This window comes from Stegodyphus dumicola, chromosome 9, assembly GCF_044657685.1.
Source record: "Stegodyphus dumicola isolate Sdum_Otavi_A_Nest chromosome 9, ASM4465768v1".
Lineage (NCBI taxonomy): Eukaryota > Metazoa > Arthropoda > Arachnida > Araneae > Eresidae > Stegodyphus > Stegodyphus dumicola.
Genome location: NC_140776.1, coordinates 95733336 through 95756212, shown reverse-complemented (window position 1 = coordinate 95756212; position 22877 = coordinate 95733336). Strand labels below are relative to the sequence as shown.

Genomic DNA, 22877 nt, shown 5'->3' with positions numbered 1-22877 from the left:
TTCGAATGAGACTGATTCGATTTCAGAAGGCGTGGATGTTTTAAGTTTAATGTCTGTACAGCAAACAGGGCACGCAAAATAGACTGCCAGCCAAAATTCTCTCGAGAGGTTAATGGTAGGTGATGAATGAGGAAACCCTTGGACGGCATCCCGAGGTGCTGTCCCTCGGAATTTCAACAGAGACGGAAGCCTAGCACTTAATATGCCTACTTGAAAGCACAGGAACCGGCATTGCTTCAATCAATTGCTCAGCAGTCACATAACGGGCTACTAGTGATAGTTTTCTGCAGCCTTATTGTTGGCGAGACGAAAAACTTATAATCATAACGCAGTACATTATACAGCCCTGTATTTCACAATTCAACATTATATTGAACTAGTTTATTAAAATTAATATTCGTCACTGATAGATAAAACTTTGAATTATTTCAGAAGGTTAAATTCATTAAACCAAGTTATATTTACATAAGTAGCAATACCCAAGTATTTAAATACAAGCGTTATCAGCTCACTTGGATAGGGTATTTGCACAGCTTTGAATTGCTTGTACATTTGCTTGAACACTTCTTCAGAGGAACGTGCACTGCAAAAAAGAAGGAACAATTAGAATACTGTCAGAGGATTCGTCAGCAATACTTAAAATGTTCTCGAGTAACTTACGTATCAGAATAATCAGTCATTCTGCGTACTCTCAGATCACATAAGTAGTGCACTCCCAGATATTTCAAGACGTACACATCACGCTGTACTTCTTGCTGAAATTCCAAGCTCCTAAAAAAGCATTAATTTAAACTGGATGAAGCGTTTCCAAAATGGTGGATCGAGCGAAGTCTTTAAGGTTAGGATTTGATTACAACAAAGCACACAAGGTACACAATCTGCCCAACATGGAAAATGTCTTCCAGCTCCAATTCAGTTGCTCTAAAAACACCTCTAAATTGAACTAATTTTCAAGGATTCAATTTTATAAATCACAAGTTTTCGTGCATGCCATCAAATATGCTTTCTGGATTTTTCTTTCGTTGGTTTTCAGATTTCGTTGCGCAATAGAATATTCCTTAAAGGAAAGAATGTCTCGTGGATGAATTTCTAAGAAAACCTCGCTCATATTCAAGTTGCACTTCTGGAAAATACTGAAAACTAACCCTAAAGCCAGTTCGTGGGTTCTAAATGGTAGTATTTGGTAGTACCCCTCTACCCCAACTTCACCAGGAAGCAAAGCTTCCTGGTATTCTTCAACCCAGTATTTGCACAGCTTCCTGGTGAAGTTGCCGATTCCAAAAAGAACAGCTTCATTCAGGCAAAGAAAAAAACTATTTTAGGGTTAGTTTCTTCCCATAAAAGTATAAAATGCAAATAAGGAACGCTTAATTGGGATTGAGCACATAATTCAACAGGGCTTAAAAATTCGCTACAGCTTCACTTCTATATTGGCCTGGCTGGAAGGGGGAAAAGGTTGGCCGATCAACAATTTTAAAACCTGAAAATAGAGTGTCCCCTAATTATCTAGCGATGTAGATTAAGCTAGTGATGCGAATCTAATGAGCAGAGTGCTCAAAACCTTAATGGGAAAACTTTAAATGAGACTTGGATAGGCGTTGTCTCTCCTCAGTAAGAAAACTAATTGCGTATTTTCCCCCTAAAATATGCAAATATTGAGTAATGAGAATTTTTAAAAATTACCCGTAGAAATATGTGCAAGTTATTATCAAAACATTAACATTTCTACAACATGAATATTGTCGCAAGGTAAACGTGGTTTCTTCTAGCATGTTAAACAAATGGAAATGCTTAGCTGGAATAGCTTAGCTTAGGAACAGAAAAATCATGAATAAACTATATGCTGATAATTAGGTTTAAAACAAAACTGTAAAGAACGACAGTTTTAATAGCAAGATAGCTGAAAATATGAAATTCCGCGTACTTAATTAACTTAAAGTGTTACCTTTAGTTTCGGTCTCAGCTAGCAAGCACAATACGTATTTTAAAACCTATTAGGGGGAATAGATTTTATGCAATATTATCAGTAAACTGAAAGAAAAATTAGTTGAAGGTTAAAACTATCTAGTTAAATACTAAAACTTATCTTTCATGATTTCTATTTGAAGTTTGCGTTGCACATCTCTCGATTATCCTGGAGTGATCGTTTTAAAAATTTAATTCATAGCTACAGAATATGATCGCGAAGATGGTTTTCCGGTACCAAATGAATAAGCTAGGCTAACTTAGATGTGAAATAGAGCGCATATAAAGGGAAAATATACGCTACAGACAATGAAAGCTTTTTTCCATTTGAAAGTTAAACTTTTGACTTAATATGAAAGTAATTTTGAACTGCTTTTAACAGAAAGAATAAGAACGTTTATTAGCTTGTTTTCATTTTTGAAAAAAGATGCATTATATCTGGCCTCGTTTGTTAACCGAGTTACATCAGGAAATTGATTCATGTGGCTTCAAAAGCAGACAAAAGTAGCAATTCATTACTGCAAAGCACACGAGAAGTAATTGCCTAAATGGAGCTATGCATTTTAGCACAAATCGCCTTTATCTAGGCTACAACGAGAAAACGATAAGCAACAGGCAGTTTTCCTGCTCAGCTTCCGAGACGTGGTTATTATAAAAGACGGTTATCATTGTAGTAACGATTGACTATTCACGGTTTCAGCGTCATGAGCAAAATATCTAGAAATGCATCTGATAAACTATTTACTTACAGGAAAATAAAGAGAGCTGTGTCAATATTCATCTGGTATTCGAAGTCCGTCTTCTGAAAAGCTCTGAAAAAGAAAGAAGACTATTGAGATCCACCTTTTAATTTCAGTATCCTATTAAGCATTCATAATATATATGGACTTCAGTGAGAAAGTATTTTTTCAATTCCTCGGTAAATCTTGCTAAAAACTCAAAGTATGTTTAAAACTTTCTGAAACTTATTCACGTGTCTTAAAACAATATATGGTGAAACATTTCGATAACCTGGTCATAAAGCACCTCATGTAGAGGTGCACATGACCAAGCTGTCAAAAGTCTCATTAAAAAAGTCGATACCTTGGTACGACATTTTAGCAGTTTAAAGACTGCTTTCATTCAAAAGTGAGTTAACATGGTAAACTGTTAAGAGAAGAAAAATGATCAAAGATTAAAATTCGTGCAATATTTTACCACCAATACCTTTCTTCTAGTGTTTAATTGTGGTGGACTAGTATTTTTATTCTTTCAGTCTTCTTTCACGATACATAACCTTACAGAAAAGCGCCCCACTCATTACCCTGATAATTACTGAATTTGTTTCTCCCAAATCAAGATTGGAGTGTATGACATGTTGCATTACAAGTGATTTATCTTTAACAGGTCAATTCTCGCATTATTTTCTGCCTCTCATTTACACATATTAAAACTTCCAGGTTTTTGCATTTTATTCCTTTAATTAAAAAATGTGAAATTCATGATCCTTTTCGTTTGATAATGGACATCTATTTTGGCCAATATGGAAGAACTGATTCTAGGTAACATTTTCCATTCGTTCTTTACAGGATCTTTGTCATTAACATTGATTTTAAGTTTTCAAATGTAGAAATGTAATTCAAAGTAAATGAAAAACTAAGATTAGTCAATTTCGGATTGAGACATTGCTGATGGTGTCTTAAGACCCGTTACCACAAATGGACCGACCAGGTATTTAATATTTATTAACTAAGAATTTTCAATTTAGCATTCTCTTTACGTCTATTAGCCGAGTGAAGCCCAATGAATAAAGCTGTTTCCGTATCTTCTCACATCTTTTCCATTAATATTAAGTTTATTCGCATTTCTGAAAGATTAGTTTCCGTCTGCAAAGTGTGCGCGTTTGAATTGTAAATATTGAAAGTATTTCCTTCATACAGCGAAACGGCTTTGAGTTTGTTTCTGGCGAGCCAGAACAAGTTTTTACTCATTAGGTTGGTGCCTCAAATTTTCGGTTAGAATTGCAACGTAGATCGTTCTTTTGAGGAATAAGCATTTATAGCTTGCTATTAACGGAAACTGCAGAGTTTTGTGCCTTTAGCCAATATCTCAGATGAAAAGCATTTACGCGAGATTGCAGACAATGTATTTCAGACCAGAAAAAGAGCCAAACTAAACTGACAGAATAACTTCCGTAGAGATTTTCGGTTGCAGGAATCTTGACATCCTTAATCAGCACAGCATGGTATATTACAAGGTACTTTTTTTCATTCAACAAAATAACCGCTTTTAGAAATACTATCTGCATTACGCGAGGCACTTCTGAAATGATTTAAGAAATCTGGTTTGTAATATTGGGCACTCAGAAGATCAAATCTATCGCAAGTAGATTTAGTCAATAATCATCAATCTATCAGTCATTCGATGACGTGAAGTTCGCATAATTGTCGAAACTGTCATACACTCTAAAAGTAATAGTTTCAGATTATAATAACATTATTGAAAGTTCCAGTAATTTACATTTTAAAGCAAAAACTACTTTATTGGGCTTTAATACGAACTTAATTTACACTACAGTAAAGCTTACCACAATTCATAAACAAGAGCAGAATGTAAAGCAATAATGAAATACTGGATTCAGGATTCGTGCTATTAGCAGTTTCGCTTCAATGGTTCAACGAGATTGGGAGGTGTGAATGTCATTGTGCCAGTGGCGTAGCGAGGGGGGCAAGGGGGTGTATGATGCCCCAGGAATTGCTCGAAGAGGGGCGCGAAATGGTCTCCAAACAAGATTTTCATACTGATTTTTTCGGGGGGGCGCCAAAAAGAAATTTTGCCCCGGACGCCAGTTATGATCGCTACTCCACTGCACTGGGCGACTGTTATTAACTTGAAATCAATATACAATATTGGAGAAAGAAAATTACTGTAACCTGCTTTTCAAAGAAATTGATTTTGGCATATGCCATTATTTGATTACTTTAAACACAATATTACTAGTTACATTAGATAAACACCCCCCCATGTAATATTCATAAAGTACAAGGTCAAAATTCTTAGGTTAACCAGCGTGAACATTTAAGAATAATTTTCTTGGCGTTCCACTATGTATTGTAACTTAGTATTTCAAAACTCTGGTTCAGCGCAAATCGAATACAGAGAACCGTTTCTGTTAGCCACTCACTTAACCTAGGTTTAGGAACAGATACAATCACATACAGTACTTTGAGGAAGACAATGACTAACTTGATTCTACTAGATGAGAATTTGAAATTTGATTAAAAATAAACGAATCAAAATCTAAACGATTCCTTATACTGGTACCCAATTTCACTTTTAAAAAATACTTCATATGCTTACGAAAATTCTCAGTTTTAAATTTTGCCAATTTCGCATATTAAGAAATAAACTAATATTAATTTAGAAGTTAAACAAAAATCAGCTTTATATTTGCAAATATTCAAAGTAATAAAATATTGAAATTTACAATATCCCGTTAGACACAGACTTGGTATTTAAATAGCTCAGGTTTTCAAGCAATTACACATCAAAAATTAAGTTCAGGGTATGTGACAAGACAGCATTTAGGAAGCCCTTAATGTATGCCAAGTGAATTCATTGCATATACTTTTATCATGTATTTGTAATGAACACGTTCAAAAATGTTGAAATTAAAGAGCTTGAAAATGTTTAACATGGAATTATGAGAGGAACAGAATTTACCTAAGAGTATTTAAATTAGTAAAGGCTTTTTCGATAAACAAATTAAAATTTTAGAAACAAGATATTTACTTACGATTTCATTTCATAGACTCTCCGAGACCAGGCCACCGCGTTTTCATGAGCTACTCCTGAACGGCAAATAAACTAAATTTGGAAAAATAAAAAGGGCTGTGTTATTTGGATTATGTAAAGTACTCGACGATTATCTGCTTAAGGAAAGGAATGCCTTTGTGAAAGACTTGTGTGAATTCCGTAACATAATTCATACTACTAATGAGAAGGCATGCTAATACATTCAAGCAACATTCTTATTTCAGAAGCTAGAGCATATCCCAAACCGAAAAATCTCAAGTTAAGGTGATTTCAGTGTTGCATTGCTTCATGAAGCTAAGCTTGCTATTCTAGAATCTTCAACAGCTAAACAATGGTAGTACATCTAGGATTTGAATCCAAGCAAATGGTTGGTTAGTTTTTTAAACGGCACAACCTCGAGGGTTATTATGGGCAAGTCAAATGGTGAGGAAAATTAAAGATGCATGAACAAGTATCAAGTGAATTGATGAAATGAACGTGAAATACTGATGAAGACATGGCGAAATGACTAAAATGTCCAAGCAGAAATGACTGAAAAATGCTCTAGCAACAGGTAGAGCAGAATAAAATATTGTTCAAATCATATGGTAAAAGGAGATGTCTTAAACGAGGTTGATGTGAGGGTTTCTTCTAATGAGATCTCTTAACATTCGTAGAGTTGAAAATTCACGTTTCTTACTATTGGATTGGATTATTGCAATTTGGCACAAAACCTGTCAAGGTTATCTGCGCCAGACAAATGGTAACAATGCAATTAGTCATTTGTAAAATCTTCCAACTTAGGTAAAAAGAGACAGATTACAATCTATGATAGGAGCTGATATCTTAAACAGGTTAAAGTCTATTATAAAAGCCAATATCTTAAAAACAAACAAATTACGATGTGTTTTTCCAATTAAATTTCCTAAGTCGAGTTCTGAACAATTAAAATGTTTGTGGCGAAAATAAAACTCTGGCATTCCACCAAGATATGATGGACTGTCAGATTTACATTGCAGTTTGGGCAGCTGGGATTCTCTTCTCCCATCAGAAGATACTCATGGGTCAGGCGACAATGGCCAATTCTCAGTTGAGTCAAGAGGACATCTTTCTTTCTATTAACAATACATGGCCAATATCCAATGGTGGGTTTTACATTTCTCAGCTTGTTATATACTTTGTCATCCCATTGCTTCTGCCATTTGCTGAGAATTTTGCTTTTGACAAACCCTTTGATGTCTGCTAGTGGAATCTGAAGATTGTACATTGTGGTTGCAGTTTCAGCTGCAATATCCGCCAATTCATTCCCCTTAATGGCAACATGTCCAGGGATCCACGAATAAAGAATCTGGTATCCCCGAATTTTTAAAGAATGATTCAACTTCAGGATTCCGATTGCAACTGGATGAGTACATTGAGCGTGATTTTTCAATGACATTAAGGCACTCATGGAATCTGTAGATAATAAATTTTATGTACTGTTTTGAAAGGCAAGTCAAAGCCAGATGGATTGCAGTAAGCTCAGAAGTAAGCACAGAGCAAACTGTATGTAATCGAACCCCTACTATTGTTTTCTCTGTGACGAAAGCGGCGCCAACATGATCCTGGGATTTTGATCCCTCTGTATATAGAGGGATATATTTCCTATATTTGTTTCTATGTTCAAAAAATATCTGCTTGTAGATGATTTCATTAGTTTGTGATTTACTCCAGTGTCGAAAAGTATCCAGAGAATGGATTCTCCAATCCTCCCAGGGAGGATTTTTTTGAAATTCCTCCATCTGTATATAGACAAATTATACTCTTCCACCAAAGCACTCATCCGCAAGCCGAAAGATGGGACACATGATGGTCGTGCCTGATAAAAACGGGACGTTTCTGACTAAAGGCAGGGCAGCAGGTTAAGTATGATTGACTGAAACGGGAACGTTGCAAGTGCCAGAAATAGGCTCATTATCTCCTTTCAAGAGGTATTGATGTGTCGATCTGCAATGACCAATTCGTAAGCGAGTCAGTAGTACATCCTCCTTCGGATTCCCTCTACTCCCAGTATTCCAAATTGGGTTTTACCTGCCTTAATTTGTTCAGAATTTGTCATTCCCAGAATTTTTGCCACCTGAACAAGACCTTTGTTCTAATGAAATTCCGTATGTCTGTAAAAGGGACATCATTTTCTGAGGTAATATCAGCTGATTTTGGTACAATATCGGAGAATTCCTTGCCTTTGATGCCAACGTGTCCAGGCACCCAGTAGTACGCGATATAATAACCCTCTTTTCTCAAACAGAGGTGTGCCTTTAAAATTTCCAAGACCAAAGGGTGGCTAGTATTTGTATTTATTGATTCAAAAGCACTCAGTCAGAGCAGATGAACGTTCTGCTATTCTGCCTAGAGAAAGATTAAGGCATTCAAAATGGCAAAAGTTTCCGCAGTAAAGACAGATGCAGCCTTATGAAGTTACTACTCTATTTCTTTATCACAAACAAAAGCTGCCCCGACGTGGTCATGATTCTTTGAGCCATCAGTAAAAATTGCTTTGTAGTTAGAATAACTGCTTCAATGCTCTAGGAAAATTTATTGGTAATGGATATCATTGGTACTGCTCTTCTTTATTTCCCCAAAAATGTTAAGAAGGTGAATGTTCACTTCTTGTCAGGGAGCAATACCGAAAAGGTCAAAGCTTTTGGGATGCAGATCATTTAGGTTAAATTCTTCAATCACTGAGTGAATGCGAAGATCAAAAGGTGGGATACATACAAAGGATGGGCATGGTAAAGACGCCAGTACTGATCAGATGTCACGAGTCGGACAGGCTGTTCGGCTTGTGACATATCTTTATAATGAAGATCAATGAACAACGGCTTGCGTCTTAATTCCAAAGATGGTTCAAAACAGATGACAAACTTTGGACTGGAGATGTTCTGAAGGCTCCACAGCAAATCCGTAGCGCTTTATGGTGGACTGGATCCAATTTCAGGAGCACAGAAGGTCTTGCTAATCCATAGATAACACAGCCATAGTCAAGTTTGGAACGGATTAAAGCTCTATAAATGCGGAGCATAGAACGTTCTGTTCCCCATGAGGTATTGGCCAGGACTTTTAAGTATGTTGAGAGCTTTAGCACATTTTTAGATTTAGGATATGCGGAAGGAAAGTGAGCTTTCTGTCAAATATAACGTTTAAGAATTTTGCTTCTGGCTCAACACTGATCAAAGAGCCGTCAAGATGCAGCTCTGAGTCGGGATGTAGATTCTTTTGCGACAGAAGTGCACGCAGACAGTCTTCTGGCTAGAAAGTTTAAAACCATTGTTGTTGGACCACTTTACGATTCTATTAGAGCAATTTGTGGTTGTCTCTCAATGCATCTCGTATCTTGACCTTGACAATAGATCATCAGATCATCAACATACAAGGAACCGTGCACTGTGGGAGGAAGTTCTCTTAAAATGGAATTAATTTTCAGGCTGAAAAGAGTGACACTGAGCACTGAACTTTGTGGTACACCTTGTTGTACAAATACTTGAGAAAGCAACAAACCTATCTTGACTTGGAAAGTGCGGTCCTTCAAAACGTTTTGTATAAAGATGAGTAGATTACTTCGCAATCCAGTGCTGTTAAGGTCATGAAGAGTTCCATGCCGCCAAATTCTATCGTACGCCTACCAAGCAAATGGAGGAGCTCCCATGGGTGTTTTTAGTTCTGTACGTAATTGAGATCAAGTGTCTGGTGAATAATATTTAACGACGATAACTTCCCTTCAGCAGATAATCGCATAGTTTTAAATTAAACATTTAGAACAACAAAGTGAAAAAAGGCTAGCCATTGAATTCCCCCCCCCCAAGATGAAATAACAGTTTAATTATAAAAACATGAAATAAGTGAAAAATAATGGTTTACTTGCTGAATAATGGACTTTAATGAAAAAAGCGGATAAGTGACATGAGTAAAGTGATAAATTTGGCGAAATTTAACGTTCTTTATTTGGCAACCATTACAATTGTATTACATATGTTGCAATTCCTAGAATTAAGATATGTTTAATTGGTATAAGTTTTGCAGCAAAATTTTGTAAACTTTTAGTTATCCAAGCACGCTTATCTGAAATCTAAGATTACTTAAAGCTGAAATTTCACACTACAGTACAAACATCGCAAATTCGTGAAAGCTTACATACAACGGTATGATGAAACTCAGTCTCGGGTTGAAAAGTACTATGGAGCGAGTTCATAAGACCAAGTAGATCTAAAAGATATAATTCATTGAATGCAAGATTTCATGAACAGATAACACCAAAAGAACCGATATTAAAACTAGCATGAATTACGCTAAAGAAATCAGCAGGACTGTTTAACATGAGTAAACTTGTAATTTAGTTTTGAAAGTGAAACAGAAGCTACAGTTGCTGAAAGGAGAATAGAAAACGTTTGCCTATGTAAAGTGCGAAACTAGAACCATACAGAAGTGAACTTAAGACTAGAAAATTTTAGAAATATTCTCATTTTCAAAGCTGAAGTTTAGGTTAGTTTTAAAACATTGGTAAACATTTAGTGCTACTTATACAACTCCACTATATATTGCTATTTTAACATTTAGTTCAGTTGTATGCCATTTTGCGACACTGTATGCACTTCTTCCCTACTTGGGGTCAGATTTATTTTGCAGTAAATGACGAACACTTTATTAGCAGGATAAAGTGAAAAAATACTAAAAACAGAAATTAGTTAATTGCTCAATTCTTTTCCATATTAACACTTTACCGACCGCTAGCGGTTCAACAGCAAACGCACGTTCGACCGGCCGTTCAGCCGCAGATTCTCCCTGTTCTGAATAACTCAGGACAATCTGACAAATCGGCTAAATAAAACTCCAGTACCATTTTTTTCGCTCATCGTGAACGGTATTTTTTTAAAAACGGTGTGAAAATGTGGGAGTTTACGAAGCAACGCACTTAACGCAAGTGAGCAGTGCACCTCAATACTAATAAAATGCCGATGATATAGCAAATGGCAATTGTTTATCGCCATGATAGATTGTTAGGCTATTTTTAGGTAGCTCCGAGAAAAAAGGGATTAATAGGCTATCGGTCGGTTAGGCGATGGCGAAAAAAAAGCCGACAAATGGGCTATTGGTCAGTACGCGTTGGTGATAAAAAGCCGATCGGTCGGTAAAGTGTTAACGTCATGCTACTTGGAATTTTTGTGGAAGTTGCGTATCATTTAAATGTATATCAGGATGAAACTTATTTTTACGTCTCAAAACTTCCAAAGGGCTTATTAGATGTCTAATTCAGCGATTTAATTTTTCATTCAAGAACGCGATATTTGAAGAATTGTACTATAAATTTCTTCTCAAAACTTGTTCGGAAGTCTGAAGATAATGCGACTAATCTTGAGCTATTCGCACGTTTATTAATTCTGTTAAATGCTATTATGTTAATACAGTTGATTTTCCTTTCAAAAGACGCGAATGTTCTGCCATCGCGGAGTATTGTTACGCATTTTTATTACGTAGTGTTGGGACTTTGAACATCCTTTCATGTTTCAGTCCCATGCAACCGAAATATTTAGTCAAATTAGAAATAAGGCTTAGTATGCACAAACTTGCTAATTCAGTGATCCGCATTAACAATTACCAAATTAGTCGCTTCGTTTCATTAAGGATATTGTGAGTGTAAAGAAAGAGACTTCATGAAGGATTTCAAAAACTGGTTTTGAGGTTACTTTACTCATACGGATACCACTTAAATAGCTATTTGGCCAACCCACTAGCCAAGATTTTAACTACTAGCTTTCAGCAGTTTCAATCAAGCATTTGACCCTTCTGGGCATAAATGAAAGCAAATAATTCACCGCTCCTCCTTACGAGTGGTGCAACATCAGAGTAAAACACCTGGCTTCTGGAGCCTACATCTATCGATAAATTAACTGCTTTACGAACTTTATCACGAAGTAGCAATATAAAGTAGCACGAAGTAGCAATGTAAATGCTAAAACAGTCAATTTAGTATTTGCACGAAGTCCTAATGCATTGCTAACGCTGAGCCGCGTAAAGATTTGCAAGTGTAAAACAAAGGCGGGGTTGCCGAGGTAGTAGTAGTAGTACTTTGGTAGAAGTACTTAACATTCAAATACAGTATATTAAGGCAGCGTGGATACATATAGGACAGCGTAAAAAATTTAATAAATATTAATTCCCAAATAAGATGATGCATAAAAAAATGCTATAAGAATGCAGAACTGGGGAAGCGTGATTACCCAACACTCACCAGGAAACACCACAAGTAAATTGCATTGAAATAATAAGTCTTAATAGAAAGCATTTAAAGTAAACTATTGAGATTCAATCCACTAAAAATTTTTCAAGAATATTGAATAGTACAAAGATCTTGTCTACTGGTATTGGTTCCTTTACTTCCACGAGCCTTCCTTTAATGATTTTTGAAAGTCTATGATAGAATAATCAAATTTTTTAACTTCGCTAAGCACCTTAAAGGTATAAGGGTTGTTGTAATGCTCTCCGAGTAAGTTTTCATTAAGGTTTATCTCGTATATGAATTTTAGGTTGCGTTCTCCTTAATTACAACATTTTCTATGCATTTTTTTCATGTTGTGTCTCAATCATTACGTGGTTTTAACATACCTTTTGCGGATTTCCGTAATTTATCTGAATTTTTTTTTTCGAATATTAATTGGGCTTTAAGAACATTTGGAAAAGCTGGCCGCGTGTTCTCCACAGTTGCAACACTTAAGGTTTGTAATCCACTTTCGCCTGGCATTCCGACCTGTTGTGAGAAAATGCACATTTAACACACCTCGGAGCGAGTTTGTACTCGTCAGTAGAGCGTAAATAACTTACCCCTAAATTCCACGTCGGAGGAAAGACTACTTGAATTTTTGACGATTTCGTAACATTTCTATGAAAATGTTTTTAAATGAGTACATTTTTAATTCTTTCAAAAATGGTCAAGTTATTGACACATTAAAATTTTTAAAAATATGAGCCAATTTTAAAAAGCTATTTTTCTTATTTTACAGGTGTCCCAAATAAAGGTCTGCCTCGAACCGAAAAGCATACCAATTTGAATCGCGTTGCTAAATTTTAGAGATATTCCGTTTTCGCAGTCATGTTTCAGTTCTAAGGTAATAAGCTTTGAAAGAAATCTTAAGATGTACGGAACATAAAAATGGTGTTTACATGGAAGCAAAGAGTTATCGTAAGCCCTTGCAAAGCATAAGACAAATTTAATGTTACACAATAATTAATCCCGCTACACTAAGTGTTAGAAAAGGGGCCTTCGACTACGCCAAAACGAAACGACTTTTGCCAACAAGCCGTAAATTAGGTAACCTGTAAGGAAGATTGCATTTATACATGCCAGAATGGAATCTTAGTAAACCTGTGTTCCATATACATTAATAAAAGTAGAATGTTATGTAAAAATTCTATTACAGCCTTTCGAATTTTTTCAAATTTTAGCAGATTCTGTCATACTACAAGTTAAATCCCGTTATCTTACAAAGACAAACTATCCACTGCACTGCTGCCTTGTTTCGCCTAGCTAGTACAAAAAACTAGCTGTATACCAGCTCAATAAAGTAGTGCGCTCAAGGGCGATGGAAGTAGAAACGTCCATCAGTAGAAATTATACACTATGTTGATGGAAGGGTGGCGAAATACATAACTGGCATGAGAGAAGTGAAGCAGTAGACGAACTTACCGAGAGGTGGCGCCATCTAATCTACTCTGAGGAAGTTAATCTCGGTCATCGTGTAGTATGCATTGCTGCCGAAATCTCGGTATCACTTGACAGCGCTAATATTCATAATATTCAAGTGACACTAGCGTTAACTTAAATATATTTAGAATGGAATGACACACTAAAGGTCTAGGAATGGAATTTGGTACTCTTCTGTTATCAGGACCGGATTCAGAAATGTGCGTCTATATGCAAGTATGTGTGGATTATTGTGTTCATGTATAGATTAGCATCACTTACATATACACGTGCATATATAGATTTCTGAATCCGGTCCCGATAACAGAATAGAGTACCTGTAAGTTTCCTGAGTATGTTCATTTTGTCGCTATATTGCCTTTCCTTAGAATCAGGAACAGCAGCAATTAAGGAATGCAATTTCATTTATTAGTCTGCGAAGTTAAAATACTTGGTAAGTTCGATTAACTTTAAAAGAATCTTCATTCCACAAGTCCATCACCTGCACAACTAAAATTTAAATATGGGTGTGATGAAATTAAATACGCATATTTGTATATAAGGTTTCAACTTTCCACGATTTTAAGATCGAAAAATTTAACTTACTTTGCCATTGAATAATATTGTAGGTACAACAGCCCTCCTGTTGTATCTGACATATCGCGAACTCGTAACCAGTGACATGAAACGATGTACATCAAATTTTGAGGATCTGTAATTAAACAGAAAACTAATTTATCATCGAAAGTAGTATTACAAAGAAGTTTAGGTAGTTGTAAAACAAAGCTGAATAATTCTAAATGATGAATTCCCCACAATACGTCCTATTCCAAAATTTGAGAATAGTTATTACTAAAATTTGTATAAGAGTTAATAGGTTTCCAAAGAGATTGAGTTATAGTTTTGAAAACGACAAAATCAATTTTCTGAACAAATGAACGTGTTATTAACTGAAATTTTAAATTTCGCAGTTTAGAATGAAAACTATATACATAGATCTATTCCAGGATTTATAAATAATTAAAAAGTGTTCTTTACATTAATTATTTAAAACTAAAGCCTGGTGCTTAAAATAGAGATACTAAAAACAATACATTACACTAAACAATAGAGTTTACAATGAAGTCAAATTAAAGACTACGCACCAGCGGCCGAGCAGTAAAACCGCTGAACACTGGTAGTTTGGTCCGAGGTTCGAATACCTCGAACGGGCTGTCTGCATGGGCATTTTCGTGGTTTTCCCAATGTATACGAGCCAGTTTCCCTTAGAAAGTCTTCCACGAAGGCATCCCTCCCCTTAGGTATATAGCGCTAGTGTGCTTTAACATAAACTAAACCAAATTAGACTAGAATAATTGAAAAACATCAATCTTTAAATTCATAAATTGTTCAGAATTCACTGATATTTCAAAATGTTCGTTGTAGACCACTGATCAATCCCTTCGCACAATTATTAAAACAGACTTCGAATGTACAAGATTAATAAAGTTAGAAGCAAGATTTTGCTAAATTTAAGATATCGAGTAGCTAAGGTTTAGTTTATTTTGACAAGGCATTGAAGGGCTATCTGCCTAAATAAAGCGGTCTTCGTGGACTCAAGGGCCTTCGTTGACGACTTTCCAAGGAAAACTGGCTTGCACACACGTTGGGGGACCATTGCGAAATCGTCCATGAAGCCAGCCCGTTCGCCTAAAATCTAACCCAGGTCGGAACTACCAGTGTTAAACTATTTTAGCGCTCGGCTTCTGGTGGGCCCGAGTAGACAAGGAAATTTCAAATGTTGCAAGTTATCTGCTTACGTCCGATACAGACCCAATACCTCTTTAAATCTCGGTCGTTACATTTAGACCCTTTGAAAATGTTCCTGATAATGTGCAGTCTTGGGATCAAACTAATTTTAATTTCAGACTGAACTTCTTATACATTAATTTATCAATACAAATAAGGTCTAATTAAATTTTCACTAGTTTACTTTATCAAGCAATTACCTAGTATAGTATATAATTAAGCATTTCTTATTCCGCTAGCACGCTGTCTTTCTAACGTCAAATAAGAAAGATATCACTGAAAAACGGGCTCTTATTTCGAGCCATCTGAGCTGTTCATTTTACAAGAAAAGAATACAGAAGTTTTTGACCGGCCATGAGTGCTACTAGTTCTTTCTGCACAAGGTACAGGATGTTCTATGTCATTGCACGGTTATTGCAAGTATCAAACATCACACAAACCTCTAAAAAAAAAGTTCAAACATTGGTTTATTTTACACTTCTAAATTTAAATCCTGAACGATTAGTTTTTTTTGTTTAGCAAAGCATTCACTTAAAAACTTAGATTTCAGAAAGTTGATTTAAGAATAAAACTTAAAATGGCTGTTTAACAGGCATTTTGCCAATTGTCGATTCGTCTGATGATAGCGTACCCGAATTTCTTGAAGCAACCGATTTGTTTTACGACACACCGCCCTAATAAATACATTTACTGTGGCTTTAAAATATACAATGTGCAACAGAATTGATGGTTACATCATTAAGAGGTTTCATAACACTGTATACTGTGAAATGTGAAAACCAAGTACAAAAAGCATGGAGAAGGAAAAGAATCTTAATTGTGAGCATTTACAAAAAATATTTGATAATTAGAAAATCTGAACTATGAACTAGTAACTGCTCAGCTTCTGCAATACTAGCATCATGACGACGACATATCTCGTTTAAGAGACTCCGGTTCACTCTCTCGAAGACCTCGTCGCCAGAGTTAGCATTATTGTTGCAGATGTTCACGTCATTTGAACAGTTCTTGTAAATATCAATTTCTTCAGAACTTGACATTCTCCATGTTCTTCGTACTCTTCCGCGTTTATACTTCATATTTCACTACGTATTACGAAATGCGTATTTCATTATATATTGCGAAAATTTTTATTTTTGCGGTGTTCTAGCAATCAAATTACAGACTTTATTCTGCTACACACTGCGTATGTCAGTTAAAAAAAATTTGATTAGATCTCTTTTCAAGGGGAAAACGCAATGATTGAAATAAGTCATTATGAAAAAATTAACGTCTTGCATTTGTAAATATTAGTAGAATTGAGACAAATAATTAACAAATAGGATTTTTTGAGCTCTTAACTAAAGAAAATAATTTATAAAGATAGATGCTAAATGATTACCCGTCACGCAACTCTAGAGCTACAGGATTTCTTTTATCCTCAGTTGGAATGATGAGGCTAGCCGGGTAGTGGTTTTCAAGGGCTATTCCGACATTGAGTCCCAACTGTGATTAAAAATTTTGAATATTTCATTTATTTTAATGGTATCACTATAACAAATTTCAAAATCTTAAATAAAAAGGAATATTTAAGAAGTACGCACAGTTCAAAACATTTTAGAGAAGACAACTTACACAATATTCATAATCTTTGCCAAAAAGCCTCTGACACAATGAAGATGCGTTTTCATCTACCTATAAAAGTAAAAGGAAACGTGAAAGTACCCATGCTACAATTTAAGCAAAAAGAAGTTTCAACTACTTTCAACTTGAAATATCCGAGATTAAAGGCTTTCGTTTAAGTAAGCTTTTGTAGAAACTGATGAAAAACAGGAAGATAAACATCAAACAAGACAAGAATCAATTAGGCTTCTACAACACCAGTTCCTTAATTTAACATTCGAAAGCAGGTTTCTTCATTAAGTTCTATGCTTTTACAGGAAAAACATTTTAAAAACTTGAGTAAGAAAACTTACGTAATTTAGGAAGTGGCAGAATTTAAACAAATTAATGCATAAAATTCGAACTTCTGAAACAGTGTTATAAAAAAATTTGTAATTAATTTTAATTTAAGTTTACGATTAACCATTGTTCACTAGAAACATGGCAAGATTTTTGGAAGAAAATCAAGATTGAACACGGAAAATATCAGAAGTTTAAATAGAAAACTAAACAATTTTCATATAATGCAATTATGGGAATTAATTTAACACGAATAAAGTCTTATTCAAACAAGTAACCTGCAGGCAATTTGAAAAGATTGGAACTAAAAACGTGTTAGCTTATTTAATTAGTAGTTAGAGCTTGAATAGAAGAATCTAAGATATTGAATCTATTTTGTACTACCTCGGAAGCTTTCAACGGATCGTAATGATTGCTTCTAGCAAAGTGCAATAAATCGATCAGCGTATCTAAATTCACTTCGACATCAAAACTTGCTGCATCAAGGGACGCCATTGCACAAAAGCTTAAAGTGAGTAAGGGGGAAAAACTGAAAACAACAGTCGCAGCTAATGAACTCTGTAACGCAGCAGTTCCTTTAGGTGAGATTTTAAACATTCTTTCGACGCTTTCTCAGAAACAACCAATTAAAGTGAATATGTAAATTTTGTTTTGTTTTGTTTTGTTCTTTGTATATCAGATATTTTTGTTTAAAATATATAATTATTTCGCCTTGAAAACTGTAAAAATTATCTAAAAGTAATTTAATTTATTCATAAAATATTTATTAATTTTTTTTTCACTGCAAAATGCACTGGATGAAAAAAACATATTGTGCGGTTATTTTTCAGTAAAATCTTAAAATCTCTTTCAGTTATAGTTCAGACTTGAGTTATTTTATTGAAAATTTTGAATATCCGAAAAGCTATCTCATTTTGAGCTGTGGAATGAAACTGATTTTGTACAAATTCTGAAAATTCCTCCATGAGGCATTTTTTAAAATTTTTTCCTTCACAGAACATGAAAAAAAGATGTTTATGTAAAGAAATCCATAACATACAGTTATGAACATTATTATTAGAGAAAATCATATTTAAATCCCTAGACGACTTTTTGGTCGTACGTACGTCTTTACCTTTTGGAGTGTAAACAGAGTAATTATTAAACTATTTGATCAACGCTATTTCGGGATCACGAAAAGAGAGAAATCTTTTGCAACTTATGTAAGATAAAGCAAGATGACTAACCGACGCAATATACAATAATCTGCATAACCATCACAGTATGTATTACGGTTAGGGGTTATCTCAGATAAGGTTGCCTTAACTGTAATCATCATAACTTTAGAACATGTATCACTGTTATAGTTAAGGTAGCCGTACCTTGAAAACTTCAATACAAACATTAGAATTTTATGATAGCAGAATGAAAATCAGCTGTAATAGAGTGGGGTGATTAAAATGAAAAGCAAGAGCATCAGCTTTTAAACAGTGAAACCACGATGCAGGTAAAATAACAAAAATCGTGCGGAAATATGAAAAAGACAAGTAACGGTGAACATGCGAATTACGCTTTAGGCCCTTATCGGTGCAGTGGTTAGTAGAGCCGTATCTTTGGACCCTGGTTCGTATACCGGACATGACTTGAGTGTTTGCAATTGTATCGTGCTTATACGGCATCGAGACACTTAAAATACTGCGGAGTCGAAAGTCCTCCCGAGAGGTTTGGTGGTAGGTAAGTTCAATCGAAACTGAGTTGAAACTTCCCCTTTCACACAGATATAATTCCCCATCTCACACGGAGGAGAAGTAACTGTTGTTATTCCTCTCATGTCTCACACTCATTACGGACGAAAAAAGAATAAATATGTCTGTCATTTTAATGAGCAAGTTGGAAATGTAAATACTGTCCTACATCTAAATGGTTCCGGTTTTTTAAAATCCAAAAATTAACGAAAATTTTTAATAAGCACTGTATTTTTGAAGCTTTAAAGTATAGCATAAAATGTGAAATGTCGTGACGAACAATTTAAAATAAATCAGTAAATTCGGCACTTTTACTCGTAATTCACCAAGTTGATGAATACTATTTACACATTACAAGGAAAAGGATTTAGGGCAGGGGTTTTCAGTCGGTGGTATGTAAGAGAAAAATGGGTGGTACGCAGAGAAGCAAAGTATTTTTAACTATTAAATTCAGAAGTTAAAACCCCAACATTCTGATTGAGTTCTTTCTCTAACACTCGCAAAGTTACTCGTAAAGTTTTCAATTTTTGTTTAGATGGTAGGCGTTAGTCAAAAGGTTGAGAAATGTTAATTTAGGAATTTTGTATTGCTGAACTTGGGCAGCTATATACTGAAGTACGACAACTATATACTGAAATGAAGTGAACAGTTATCCCGTATTTTAACAGAGATAAATCTGATGGCATTAAAAGAAAAACTAAGAGCATTTAGAATAAATATATTTAGCACAGTAATCTGAAACTCAAATCTCACACGCTATCTAAAAGCAGATGACAGGCCAGAATTTTTTTTAACAAAATGAGAAATTTATGCACCTCTTATTTCTCCCTTGCATTTTAGCGTGTGGTGGTTCTTAAAAATTTAAAAATACTCGATTGACTTTCCTCTTCCTTAGTGCTTTTAGGGAATGAACTCCCTTAAATTTTAAAATGGATTCACACCACAGTAATTGTTTACTAACAAAGACAAACTCTCGCGAACTAACGGTGAAGGTGACGCCGAACCTTTTTCTTCTAACTGATAAGTATTATGCCAGCCTAATACAATAACGAACCAATCACGGAAAAGCAAACATAAACTGGTATTCAGTGTACAAATTACGCTGAGTAAGCTGAACATTCACCTACTCTATTGAAATTATATGTATGGAATGGAGCCCTAAGAAGTAGCAAAGACTACAATTAGAATGGGCCAGATTGAAGTTACAGGGAAGTAAAAAGGAAAATATCGTATTAGATATTGTAACGTTAAATATTACTATACATTCTTATTGTAATGTGGTTTTATTTTAAAGAAATAACGTTAAGAACAGTTATGTGTAGTTTATCCATGTCTACTTTCATTTTTATGTTTCTACTGTAAATATGACCTCCGGAGGTTAAATTATTCACATAAATTTTCTCGCTATTGATTTTCGGACGATAAAATAAGTAAAGAAAAGGAGGAAAAGAAATATGGTATTTAAATTAGAGAGGGACTGAGCAAATGTTCGATATGTCTATCGCTACTACGAAGAGAGCATTTTATACGGCCAAAGACAGAGATAGCAACTGTATGATGCTTGAATACTTCATACTTTTCAGCTGTTCAGTGTACTAGAATTTTTCCATTAAATATCATACTTCAGTCAATACCACTGCCCTGGCGTCTGTTATTGTTATAAAAGCAAGGAAGAATGGAAAATGATAGGCGATGGATGCAGTTACAACATTGCAAAGTAATAACATAGCATTCTGCATCCAAATGATATTCTGCAAATCATGACATGACTGTAACTGCGAAATTCGATTTAAAACCACGCATTCAAAAAGAAATAATTATGATGGCAATTCAATGCACTCACTTTGTAAGTGTGTAATGACAACTGAGCGAAGTCGTGGAGATTAATGTGGGAACAACGAAAACAGCTCTCGGATAGTTGTCCTGTAAATTAGTGATCCGACGAAACTTGCGTAATGTTACAGCTGCACAAAAATATTTCGAGAAACGCAGTTTCCAGTGTTCATGAAATATTTATATTTGTGAAACTCTAATCCATGATATCTATAGCCAAAGCAAGGAATATTTATATTTATGAAAATCTAATCCATGAAATCTATAGCCAAAGCAAAAGAAACTTGAAACATGCACGTTATTCTGCTCGAGACATATTTTTATGCGAGGCTACCATGTTGATACCGCCCCACTAGTGGCCGAGCAGTAAAGACCACTAAATACTGGTAGTTCGATCTAGGTTCCAACCCATGACATTTCTGCCTGATTCGTTTTTGTGTTTCTCCACAAGTATAGTATAAACAAAAGAGAGTTCCTCTCAGAATGTCCTTCACAGTGGTACATCTACTCTTGAGAAGCAACTATACTTTATGGTGGTCTATACTCAAATAAACTAATCCGCATCACTTCCAAGGAAAAGCTTTGTAAAAAACGATAACTTAACTATTTCAAGTCTTACACGCGTGGTTTCAATGATATATGCTGCGTTTGGTACTTCTCAGTTTCGTCGGCGCAAATCTCGCCAAGCAGACTTTATTGGCAACAACACACAGTATACACATAAAAAATTTTAACAAGTGTTAGTTTTAAGAAATTTTTATTTTGAAGGCATAAACATTTTAATATCGTTTAAAATTTTGTAAAAAGCCAATAAATAAAAACAATAAATTTGTAAAAAGACATTAAGAATTTACTATGCTTTCATGGTACATCCTGATTCGCCGTTTCATGTCACGTGATCCCAAATGAACTCTTGTCATGTAAACTACGCTACAAAAATCTAATTCTCTCAGTAATTATCTACATTAATTTCAAGTTAAATTTTAATTTGGAATAAGAGTTTAAATGCAAGAATTATTTCAATTCGTAGGAATAGCTTACTCAGAAAATATGTAAAACCGCAGTGCTTTACTTCGCTAGTGCATTCTCATTAGAATTAATGAATTTAACCCTTGATTTCGCCTATATTTTGAATGAAGCGTAAAATGTTACCAGCGAAGATATTCCGTTTGGCATCAGTTGTACCGTTATTGGCGACTTTAATCGTTTGCGCCGGCAAAACGGAAAAGTACCCTGCGTTTTTATTATAAAGATTGTCATGAAATCTCGTTCTGTTAAAGGAAAACTTTTGAGATAGGTTACTTTAAATATAACCATGATATAATTCAACAGCAACTTTCGCATATCCGGAGTGCGTGCTATCTTGATTTATCCTGTGAAATTTGCAAAAATTCCACACTTTCCTCGCTCTCAAGATTGTGGCTATTGGTTACGTTATTTTATGAGCATCATGCTTGCTGATTTTATAGTTGAAAGAATGGTAAATCTTAGAATTTACTGTTATATCCTGATATTTAACAATTAATAAATGATAAAACCGAGGTCTGTAACAAAATATTTAAAGTTCTTATCCGTTACTTTGATGCATGGATAAGAGCAGCGCTAGGCTTCATAGGCCCCAGTGCAGCCGCATTGTTTTCAGCGGTACTTGCTCTTGTCCTATGCATATGTAGAAATCGATGAGTTGTGGTAAAAGAAATTATTTAATAAAATTTTACAAATATTCAATAAAAGATAAAAAACGTAAATAATAATCACTAACTGCTTTACTACAGGTAAGAGAATTTATTATTACAAAATTCGTAAATGTGAGACATGGAGTGTTTTAAAGTTGAAGAAAATGCCTAAACTTAATGTGCAACTACCTAGGCCCTTTATAAACACAGAGCTTGAAATGCCAAAGGTTTTGGCAGATGGTTCGTGTTACTGTTAAAACATTACTTAGATTTACTCAAGCTCCTGTTACACAGGTCAATTTAATCTTGAATTCATTTTGTTGTAGGATGAATTTAACTAACCGAAATACAGTTAAGATAAAATAATACCCTGAACAAGTATTAATTTAGAATTGTTTGAATTCTAAATTAACGAAAATATATTTAACTTTCTTTTCAAACGGATTCGTAAAACCTCAGGTC

The 22877-nt window shown here is 34.8% G+C and overlaps 1 protein-coding gene across 4 annotated transcripts in view; it reads right to left on the bottom strand.

Moving 5' to 3' along the window:
• LOC146995422 (phosphatidylinositol-3,5-bisphosphate 3-phosphatase MTMR14-like) overlaps window positions 1-17747 on the bottom strand; it is a 49957-nt gene extending 32210 nt beyond the window's left edge. The window contains exons 1-8 of one of the 4 annotated variants that reach the window (XM_085823788.1): window positions 17567-17747; window positions 16856-16915; window positions 16623-16726; window positions 14060-14165; window positions 5741-5811; window positions 2715-2777; window positions 661-771; window positions 480-583 (exon numbers count right to left, since the gene is read on the bottom strand). In XM_085823788.1, the coding sequence (XP_085679914.1) occupies window positions 480-583; window positions 661-771; window positions 2715-2777; window positions 5741-5811; window positions 14060-14165; window positions 16623-16726; window positions 16856-16915; window positions 17567-17677 (730 nt within the window). In that variant the 5' untranslated portion in view covers window positions 17678-17747. The remainder of the gene's footprint in view (window positions 1-479; window positions 584-660; window positions 772-2714; window positions 2778-5740; window positions 5812-14059; window positions 14166-16622; window positions 16727-16855; window positions 16916-17566) is intronic. The other 3 variants (XM_085823789.1, XM_085823790.1, XM_085823791.1) reach the window with 3 other exon arrangements.
• Between the last annotated feature and the right edge of the window lie 5130 nt (window positions 17748-22877).